Source organism: Carlito syrichta, unplaced genomic scaffold (genome assembly GCF_000164805.1).
Source record: "Carlito syrichta isolate Samal-C Ts95f unplaced genomic scaffold, Tarsius_syrichta-2.0.1 Scaffold307224, whole genome shotgun sequence".
Lineage (NCBI taxonomy): Eukaryota > Metazoa > Chordata > Mammalia > Primates > Tarsiidae > Carlito > Carlito syrichta.
The window spans coordinates 64,516-75,509 of NW_007251320.1; the positions used below are offsets into that span (position 1 = coordinate 64,516).

General features: G+C 53.3%; 1 protein-coding gene across 1 annotated transcript; it reads right to left on the bottom strand.

Annotated features, from left to right (window-relative positions):
- Positions 1 to 932: 932 nt before the first annotated feature.
- Positions 933 to 9,406, bottom strand: SCAMP5 (secretory carrier membrane protein 5). Its single transcript, XM_008064198.2, has 6 exons — positions 9,349 to 9,406; positions 7,710 to 7,838; positions 3,794 to 3,950; positions 2,315 to 2,416; positions 1,788 to 1,905; positions 933 to 1,418 (listed from the first exon to the last, which is right to left on the bottom strand). Exons 1-6 carry the CDS (start codon positions 9,353 to 9,355, stop codon positions 1,224 to 1,226), a joined length of 708 nt encoding a protein of 235 aa, XP_008062389.1. The 5' UTR covers positions 9,356 to 9,406; the 3' UTR covers positions 933 to 1,223.
- Positions 9,407 to 10,994: the final 1,588 nt, after the last annotated feature.

Below are 10,994 nucleotides of genomic sequence, written 5' to 3' on the forward strand. Positions count from 1 at the left end.
CTGCTGCCAGGAATCCAAGGATCACTCAGAGACAGCTAGATGTCCCAGCGGGCCAGGGCCAGCCAGACCTCCCCGGAGGACCGATGACTACTGACATCCCCTCTGCTCCTGCTGCATCTTTTATACCTGACAACTGCCTGGCATGACCCAGCCCCTCAGGAAAGCCAGTGGAATCTGCCATCCATGAGGGCATATGCCACCTGGCATAAGTGGGGTCAGGGTAGGAGAATTAAGCCATAGCAGCTGGGGAGGGGGTGGAGAGGAGGCAGAGGGACATAGGCAGAGGGGTGGAGGGTCTGGGGAGAGAAGGAGAAGGCAGGGAGAGAGGAGAGGAGCTCTCCTCTGCAGGCCAAGCTCTCAGACCCACAGAGACTGACCCCTCATTTCCATGCCCTGGGAGCCAGGTCCCTGCGTGGGCTCTGCGTCCCGTTGTGTGTCTCACCCCCATCAGGGCTGAAACTCAGTAAGCCCAGGAATCAGATCAGCGCTGGGAATCTGGGCTCAGTCTCAGAAGCAGATACAGCTGGGACTCTCAGCCTTGAGGAAGACAAAGAAAAGCCACAGGGGAAAGAGAAGGACAGACTCCAGGCAAGGGAATGTCACAGAGGGAATCTGACAGCAGGAAACAGATGAGAGAAAAGGGAGGGAGGGGAGGCTGAGGTGGATCAGAAGAGCAAGGGAAGCCCCACTGTCTGCCCTACCCACCCCCCACCGACCCACCACCACCATGAGGGCTGCTGCTTCCCAGGAAGACAAAAGTGGAAATGGCTGCAGCTCATAAACTTTGGGAGGGATCAGGCTTTCTGCTATGTCTCCCTGACCCCAGAAGAGGTCCCAGGGTCAGAAGGGGCAGGTGGAGGACTTGGGGGGGGGGGGCTGGTTTAGTTCTCAACATACATCTAGCACCACAACAAGAGACCTCTACTGCACACTAGTTCACAAGGGGACACGGACACAGTTACTACCACTTGGGCCAGCGCCACGTGCAGCCCACAGCCCTCAGAGTACCAAGAGAACCCAGAAGGTGAGGGGTAGGGGACAGACATGTACCTATACATACATACATATATATATATATATATATAACTCTGATTCTTTGTACAAAGTTGGGAAGAAGGAGAAAAGGGAAGGGGGAACCCTGCTTGGTCACCACAACAGACAATGTGGCTTGAGCCCCCTGTCCCAATGGCTCCCAGCCCCGCCTCCTGGTAGGCTTGGCTGGCTCACATCTCATTGGAGTACGTGTAGTTGGGGGTGGCGGAATACTGAGTCTGCGGCGGGTTCATGGCGCCCTGGGCCGCCCCCATGGCCGCATTCTGAGCTGCCTGCTGCACATGCGGATTCTTCCATGCTCCCGTGGTCCACTCCTCCTGAGCTTTGCTGAAACTCCCCCCGCTGCCCCGGTAAAACTTATGAACCTGTAGGAAGAAGGGCACCAAGAAGGGTTAATCAAAGGGAAGAAAAAAAGGCAGAAGTGGGGCACAGTGGCTCATGCCTATACTCCCAGCACTTAGGGAGGCCAAGGAGGGAGGATCGCTGGAGTCCAGGAGTTCAAGATCAGCCTGGGCAACACAGCGAGACCCCATCTCTTAAAATAAAAGTAAATAAAAACAAAGGAAAAAGGCAGTCCACCCAGGACATAGAGGGACCCACCTGTAAAAACAATCCTCCCTCCCCACCTGTGACCATGCAGGAAAGTCCGGCCATTCCAGATTGAGTCCCTTGGAAGACTTCTGGATTTTCTTGCAACCCAGAGCCTCCCTCTCCCGCTCCAGGGAACCACGTACCATGCTGAGGGCGATGAAGGAAAAGACGGCCATCACCGTGAACATGACGGTGGGAATGAGCATCACCACTGCAGAGCCTACGTTATTCCCGAAGAAGGAAATGGTAGCTATCCAGCCGCTGTGGAGAGAGGCCAGCAGTGGGGTTGTGGGCAGGATAAGGAGGTGTCCAGGAGCTGCCGCCCTTCACCCCAGAGCAAGGGAATATCTCACTATCACAGGAGAGACCGTATCACTGGATGCAGAGACTATTGTGCTGATGCCCAAAGGGCCTATGTAAGTGACTCAGGAAGACCCCTTCCCCGTGACTCAGACACATGCTTCCTCCCCTGGCTTTCCCACAATGCTTGACACCCCTCAGCCCCCAAGAACCCATCGCCAGGTTCCCCTTCTCCTCTCACACGATAGCTGTGCTACTGCACTACCCTGAATCACTGTGTCCCCACGCTAGGTAGTTCAGGACACAGAGGTAAGCAAAGGACACACCCACAGAGTCACCCCTCCTGCCCTTACCCAACCCCGGCTCTTACCACACGCCCCAGCCTGGGATGCCCACAGCCTGGATGATGCTGATGACCATCTGGGCCATGAAGGTGAAGAAGAATGCCATGAAGCTGAAGGAGCTGTCAGTCCTGTGGCAGAGATGGCCCAGGTCACCTGGGCAGAGGGCCAGGGCTTCCTGCTGTCAAGGCCCCCAAACCCCTCCGAGTTTAAGTAAGTGCACAATGGACAGAAGACACCTGAAGGCCTAGAGAGGCCAGAAGGGACAGAGTCTCCCCAAAGATCTTTGCAAGCTTCCATGTGGTAGGCCTGTGTGTGCAACACTCCACAGGGAGGGATCACCCCATGAATGGACCACCCACTGGTACATGGAAGGATGGCCCCATTGGCTAGAAGTAGATGGCTTCATTGTGACAGGAGTAAACAGTCCCATTGTCAAGGGCATGGACAATCCCACTGGCACAAGACAGCTAGCTCCACTGGTATGTGGGTGGATGATCCCATAGGCTCAGAGACAGAGAGTCCCATTGGCACTAGAAGGGACACCCTATTGGCACCAAAAGAATAGCTAATTGGCACTCAGACGATGGCCCAGTTGGCAGGAGATTCAAGGCCCCATTGGCATTGAGATGGACACTGTACTGGCACCAAGACCGATAGCTTTGTTGTACATGGGTGAGTAGTACCACTGGCACAAAGACTGAAAACCCCATTTGGCACCAGGTGGACGGTGGACGGACACTGGCACCAAGCTAGCCCCACTGACATGTGGATGGGTGTCCCCTTTGGCACAGAATTGGATTACCTCATTGGCACATGCACAGCATCAGTGGTACGTGGATGGCTGTTTCCACTGGCACATGGATAGATGGTCTTCTTGGCACCAAATCAGCTAGCCCCACCAAGACAGGCAGCCCAAAGGCAAAATTTAACACACCACTGCCAGGGAGAGGTAATGGCAGAAGACAAAAAGACCAGGTGTGGTGGCTCATGCCTGTAATCCTAGCACTGTAGGAGACTAAGACAGGAGGTTTGCTTAAGCCCAGAAGTTTGAGACCAGCTTGGGCAACATAGCAAGACCTCATCTCTACAAAAAATTTTAAAATTATCCAAGCATGGTGGCACATGCCTATAGTTCCAACTAACTTAGGAGGCTGAGACAGGAGGATCCCTGAGCCCAGGAGGCTGAGGCTGCAGTTAGCTATGACTGTGCAACTGTACTCCAGACTGGGAAACAGAGTAAAACCTTATCTCTACAAAAAAAAAAAAAAGACCTGGTCTATGTTTCCCCACCAAAGGGCAGAGTAAGGAGGGAAGGAACTCAGAGGAAGGTTCTAACTCCCAGCCCTCTCTCCTCAATCCAGAGCTCCCAGGAAGCCAAAGCCCCACCTGGCAGTCTGGGCCAAAGTGAACTCAGGAACTGAGTTCAGGGGAAGGCGAAATAAAAAGGGACAGGGAGGTGAGCAAAGGGACAGGGACAGGAGCTGGGGTCGGTGCCAACCACTTACTTGAAGGCCTTGTAAATGGGCCGAAACCAGCAGACGTAGGAGCAGGGCGTGAAGAGGATGAGCCAGAGAAAGGCGAGGCCAAAGTTGGTGGCTCCCCCGCCTCCGATCAGCCACGCGAGACAGCCCACCAGGTTCACGGCCAGCGTGACGCTGTTCACTGCAGGCCCAGGAGCACAGGCACACAGAGACAGACACCCAGGCCCACACAGAGACACATGAGCACCCAGACATGAACACACACCCACAAAGCAACACAGACCCACAATCAAACCCATGCCCACAGCGTAGACAAGCAGAGAGAGCGGCAGGCACGCACAGATACACACACGCAAACGCAAACCACATTTACAGATTCACACCCACACAGAAGACCCATGGCCAGATCGATGAATACATGCAGAGACACACAAGACACACACACACAGAGGAAGTACAGACTGTAAGAAAGAAGGCTGGAAGTTCAGACCAACCCTGTTCCCACACCCACTCCCAGGATCTGAGGAATCCGGGCAGCAGAGTTTCCAGAGCACAAACCCAGCAAGCCTTGTTTGAGGGCCCTAGCCCCAGGTGGTAGAAGCGCTCTTCTCCTTACAGAAGCAGTCTCAGCCCCTGGCCCCCTTGGACCCACAGCAGTCACCAAGTCCAGGACACAGAAAATCCATCCTGTGCTTTCTCTTTCAAGGCAGGGGCATAAAGAGGAAAACGTAAAAGACCTTGTGGGAACATCTCGTTAAGCCATTCAACCATCTGCCCTGCGCTTAAATAGGGCAGGCATCGGTGGCCGGGATCTCAGTCTTTATCTAAAAATCTATTTCCAGCCAGGCATGGTGGCTCACGCCTATAATCCCAGCATTTCAGGAGGCAAAGGCGAAAGGATTGCCTGAGTCCAGGGATTCAAGACCGGCCTGGGCAACTTAGCAAGACCTCGTCTCTACAAAAAAATCAAAAAATTAGCTGGGCATGGTGGCATGCACCTGTGGTTCCTACTTGGAAGGCAGAGGTGGAAGGATCGCCTGAGCCCAGCAGGTCGAGGCTGTGGTGGCCGTGAGCATGCCACTGCTCTCCAGCCTGGGTGACAGAGTGAGACTCCAACTAAAAAAAAAAATATATATATATATATACACATATATATATAGTTCCATCATGCCACCTCCTCCAAGAAGCCCTCCTTCACTACAGTAGCCTCATCATCTCCCATCTCTCTGACTTTCCACAGACTTGGGCTGCTCTCCTGGGTCCCCAGATACAAATCGCAACCTACCAAACAGACTAGAAGCTCTCTAAGAACGGGACCCAGGCTCACCTTCCTCTGTCCCCACATCATCTAATTGAACTAGGAATCAAAGTATCACTGACTCACAGCCAGCAGGGATCACAAAAAACTCCTCATTTCACAGAAAAGAAAACAGATGCAGGTACTAACACACGCCCAGGTCTTCTGACATCAGGGCACCCCATCCTTGGACATGAGGCTGAATCCATAAAGACCTGCTGAATAAATAAAGGAAGGAGGGCTCAATCCTGCCCCCAAACGGCCAGCACCTGTGGCCCTGTCTCCTGAAGACAACCCTTAAGCATCTCAAGGGTTAAATGAACTTCCTTGTGAGTAAAGCACCTGGCAGGCGCCCAGTGAGGACTTAGGGAGATATTTATAGCCCTTAAATCCAGCTTCTGGTTGAGATCTTCCCAGGAGTGGAGTTCCCAGAGTCCAGGGTCAAGCTGAGCTCCCAAGTCTGGCTGGCCTGAAAACCCTGTCACCTGCACAGGTACACCCATTTCCAGGTCCCTCTTAAGAAGGATGGGTACTTCTTCCTACACATTTCAGCTATATTTCCTCCATCCCTGTTTAGTGCCCCCAAATTTCGTGGAATCTTGGTGTTTTTGCTGTTTTTATTTGCTCTTTACATAGGAAAGACACCAACCCATGATTATATTGGTTAGCAACCCTCTCCCCAGCCGCACCTCTCTCCAGCTCCCTGGCTCCAGCACCTCTGCTCTAATGATCCTGTCACCTCCCTGAAATGGATGCCTATTGATTCAGCCACTCTCTCTCTTGCCATCAGCTTCTTTTTTTTTTTAGTCAGGATCTCACTGCGTTGCCCAGGCTGGAGTACAGTAGAACAATCATGGCTCGCCTCAACCTCCTGGGCTCAGGTAATCCTTCCACCTCAGCCTCCTGAGTAGCTAAGACTACAGGCATGCACCACCACACCTGACTGATTTTTTTTTTTTTTTTGAGTCAGAGTCTCATTCTGTCACTCTCAGGCTGGAGTGCAGTGGCATGCTCACAGCTACCACAGCCTTGACCTGCTGGGCTCAGATGATCCTTCCACCTCAGTCTTCCAAGTAGGTGGAACTACAGGTGCATGCCAGCATGCCTGGCTAATTTTTTTATTTATTGTAGAGACAAGGTCTTGCCAAGTTGCCTAGCCTGGTCTCGAACCCATGGGCTTAGGCAGTCCTCTCGCCTCTACCTCCTAAAGTGTTGGGATTACAGGCGTGAACCACCACTCCAGGTGTGATTTTTTTTTTTTTGGTAGAGACAGGGTCTTGCTATGTTGCTTAGACTGGTCTCAAACTCCTGGACTCAAGCAATCCCCTTTCCTCAGCCTCCCAAAGTACTAGGATTACAGGCATGAGCCAGCACACTCAGCTACACTCATTTTTTTACTCTCTCCCCTAACCTTGTCTTCTGGTCACACTCAAGCTGGACAAAAACATAACTCAAATCAGTACCCGAGTTGAATGTCACTAGGAAAAAATGGACACCACTAGGAAGGCTGGCAGAACTATACATTAATGGCTGCTAACCTCAAATGGATCCTGTGCACGGCCCAAAATCTTAGAGGCCAGGTTTCTTTGCAGTGTCCTTCCCTCTGGCCTACAGACCCACCCAGCCCTGTCCCATTCCCTCTTCTCTCATGTTAGGTGATGAGAGAGTCCGTCTCCACCCAAAGACCAGGACTTAAAACTGAGTCTGTCTGTCCCATCCTCTCCTGCCCTACTGCAAAGACAGAACCTTCCTACACACACAACCTATCTGCCCAGGTAAGCAGCTAGGTGCAGCCTTGACCCCAGGCAACATCACACATGGCAGACCCCACCTGTGCACACTGTGGATGTCTCGGGCTCCTGGGGCTCGTACTCAGCCCAGGACAATCGGCCCGGCCTCCCCTCACTTGCCTAAGAGGTACCAGTGGCCAGCCTCGGACAGCCAAGTCCCATGAACCCAGGATGACACTTTTCCCACCAACCTGCCACAGACCACCAGAAACAGGGAACTTGAACCTCTTAGCCTCAAAACCTTAGATATTAAAGCCCTAGACTCTAAGCAGTACAGACCATGCAACCCAGATACACACAGAACCCCAGCAGTCACTGGGCCGAGAATTGCTTCCTATCAAGAGAAGCCTACTGCTTGGGATGGGGGGCAACCAGGCGAGCCTGATCCCACGGCTCCTGACTCCCCATTGAGTGCTCCTCACTTTGAGCACCTTCCCAGAGAAAGCAAGAAAAACGGGGGTCTGAGGGAAGGATCCCTCTCCAAGTCCAGGATCCTGAGGTCCAGATGGAGGACAGGGGTTCCCCAAAAACCACTCCGGTGGGAAGGGGAGGCAAAAACAGAGGATTACACTGCCAAAAGGGACCACCACCATCCCACTCATGGTGATGCTCCATGAGTGGGAAATGGAGGGGAAGGGGAGGAGAGGCCTACATGGCGGGGGAGTGTGGAAGGAAACTGAGGCCCAGTGGGGGAGTTGGCCCAGGGAAAGAGCCTTCCAGGAGCCTGGTGGGGAAAGACTTACTGGTCCGTGCAGATACTACCAGTTAAGCCTGTGGGCACCCCACCCCACTGCCCAGCACCCCCCAACTTCCTCCTCCACCCACCCAGCCTACCCCACCCTGCAGCACTCACACATCCAGAGGTAGTAGAGACGCTTGGTCATGCTGAGATGCTGGGGAGGGATGTCTGCCTCAAAGTCCTGGTAGAAACATGGCTTCAGCGGGATGAACTTGGGCAATGGCGGGAAGTTGTTCACTTTCTCTGAGGGAGAGCGTATCAAATGGCATCACCACGAATGTTCCCCTCCCTGATGACCCAATATGCCCATCCTTCCCAGGCTGGGCTGCCCCCTAGCCACTTTGCTTTCCCCACACAGCACCTCTACTTCCCCAAGTCAACCATGATGATCCCAGAGTAACCAAAGTCCCTGTAACAGTGCCACGCAGAAGAACAGAAACCAATGAATGCTGTCCACCAGGGTAAGGCACCCTTCTTAGTGGGCAGCAGCTCCAGGCAGAAGAAGTGGGACAGCTAAGACTCTAGGGATGTGGGTTCTAGGTTCCACTTCACGTCCACGCCCTTGGGCAAGTTGTCACCCCTCTCTGGACCTCTGTTTATCCAGTGGGATGGGGGCTGGGCTAGATGGTCCCTAAGTTCCCTCCAACTCTGGCATTCTGTATGTTTGAGCCTTTAGAAAATCCGGAGAAGAGGTCTCAGATCAAACCAGGCAAAGTGGGAACCAAAGGGAGGCCCAAACTTTATCTGTACGATGACCACTTGTATGCCTAATCCTGAATTGTATCCCACATCTTTAAAATAAATAAATTAATTAAATAAAAGAGACACAGCAGCAAAAAAAAAAGAAGAGGCCTCAGAGTATTAGCAAGCAATGGTGACAGAAGGCCACCCATGCTGCTAATTGATTAATAAGACAGGGTCGGGAATGTGGCTCACGCCTGTAATCCTAGCACTTTGGGAAGCTGAGGGAGGACTGTTTGAGCCCAGGAGTTCAAGATCAACCTTAGCAACACAGTGAGATCTAGTCTCTGAAAAAATAAAAAAATAAAAAAAGCCAGGTGTGGTGGTGCACGCCTGTAGTCCCAGCTACTCAGGAGGCGAAAGTGGAAGGATTACCTGAGCCTGGGAGATCAAGGCTGCAGTGAGCCTTGATCATACCACTGCACTCCAGCCTTGGTGACACAGTGAGACCCTGACTCAAAAAAAAAAAATCACTAAAAAAACAACAACAATAACCAGCACGGTGGCTCACACCTGTAATCCCAGCACTTTGGGAGACAGGCAAGTGGACTGCCTGAGCCCAGGTGCTCGAGACCAGCTGGGTAACTTGGCAAGAGCCTCATCTCTACAATAAGTCAAAAAATTAGCCAGGTGTGGTAGCGCACACCTGTCGTTCCAGTTACTTGGAAGGCTGAAGCAGAAGGATCGCTTGAGCACAGCAGGTTGAGGCTGTGATGAGCCATAAGTGTGCCACTGCACTCCAGCATGGGTGACAGAGTGAGACTCTGACTCAAAAAAAAAAGATGCCTAACCCCTTGTCCCAGGGTCAGAGATCTGACAGAGGGCTAGACAGTATCACACGTTGAGATTCTCAGACAGACAGTCTTCAGCGGGGGTAGCAGGAGAAACCCAAGGACACAAGGGCAGAAAGAACCTGACTTCCAAAGACACTGGGAGCCAGGGAACGAGGAAGAGGCCCACCCACCCCACGTGGGCACCATGCCCTGCCCACATGGCCCACTCTTCTCCTTACCTGCCATGGTGGCACCAGCCGGCCCAGCGGCCTATCCACGCCTCTTCGTCCTGAACTGGAAGGAAAGAAAAGCCAGAGAAGGATGAAGATCAGGACTGCCCCCGACCCAGCCCCTCCCTACACCCAGCTGGACTGCAGGCTCCCTGGGACAGGACAGGGCAGGGCTCAGGGTGCAATGAACCCAGTGGAGGCAGCCCTCCGCCTCCCAGAGCAGACCTTCCGCCTGCTAACTGGTGCAGCTGCCCCCATCCTTTGCTTCAAGGCACGAAGTCTACCCTCCGAAAACCCCATCAGAGGGTGGGAAAGAAACCTGGAAGGAGACTCCATGCAGGGAAAGCCAAGAGACAGAGAAGGCCCTGGGCTTGAGAGAAAATTCTATTCCATGACCCTGAACACAGGCTAAGCCCTGGCCTTGGTCACAGGCTGGCTCCTTTCCCTTCTGCCTTTGGCCTTTGGTCATCTGTTCACTTATTAAGACTGGGCTGGGCCCTGGGAGAAGGCATGCACGAGGCAGCTGTGGTCCCTGCCCTCCCCATGAAACTGTCAATAACCTCTGCGGTGAGTCATACAAAAAGCAAGTCTGGCTGCCATGAAACATGCACAGCCTATATCCAGGTGATCTAATCTGGTCTGGGCAGTCAGGGAAATTAAATGGAAGCAGTAAGTGAAGACTTGAAGAATGAGGAGGCACCCTGGGCACGACAGCCTCCTGGGCAGGGAGAGCGAAACGCAGACCCTCATGCAGGAAGGGGCTTCACATTTTTTTCTTTTTTTTTTTTTAAGTTGGAGTCTCACTCTGTCACTCAGACTGGAGTGCAGTGGCCGCTCCCGGCCACCGCAGCCTCGACCTGCTGGGCTCCGGCGATCCTTCCGCCTCAGCTTTCCAAGTAGCCAGAACTACAGGCGCGCGCTACCATGCCTGGCTGATTTTTTGATTTACTGTAGAGATGAGTTCTCACCAAGTTGCCCAGGCGGGTCTCGAACCCGCAGGCTCAGGCAATCCACTCATCTCAGCCTCCCAAAGCGTGGGAATACAGGCTGAGCCACCGACCCCGGCTGGGCTTCACATTTTTAAGTGAGCTGCTGTGGCCAAAGCAAAGAATGGCAAGAGGGAGGCAGCAGGAGAGGAAGCTGGAGAGGCCAAGTGGGCAGTGTGTGATTCTTGAGACCCCTGGGAGGCAAGTTGGAAGGGGCTTTGAAGTGGATTTGGGAGTGGGGGGAGGGAGGCAATCAGGAAGACCCCCTGCCCACCTAACCCCCCCAAGCGAATGACACAGCCCTATCAGGAGAAGTCTGCCTGAGAAGAGGCACAAGGTCCCGGGAGGACAAGCAGTCCCCCACGGAAATGCTAGGTGTGGGGGACACCCAGACAGGGCTGTCTTGGAGGCATCTGGAATGGACTCATATACTGCCGGGATTTCAGCTGGAGGTGGGGGGGTTGAGTTAAGACACACACACACACACACACACACAGACACGGCAAGTCATTGTTGGCCAGTCAAGGCGGACTCATATACTGCCAGGATTTCAGCTGGGGGTGGGGGGGTTGAGTTAAGACACACACACACACACACACACACACACACACACACACACACACACGGCAAGTCATTGTTGACCAGTCAAGGCCAAGGAAGCCCAGGAAC

Coding starts and splice junctions, on each gene's coding strand:
- SCAMP5 (XM_008064198.2), bottom strand. Junction 2,417..3,793: donor CCCATTTACAAGGCCTTCAA/GTAAGTGGTTGG, acceptor TCTCTGCCACAG/GACTGACAGCTCCTTCAGCT. Junction 1,906..2,314: donor ATCCCAGGCTGGGGCGTGTG/GTAAGAGCCGGG, acceptor CTCTCTCCACAG/CGGCTGGATAGCTACCATTT.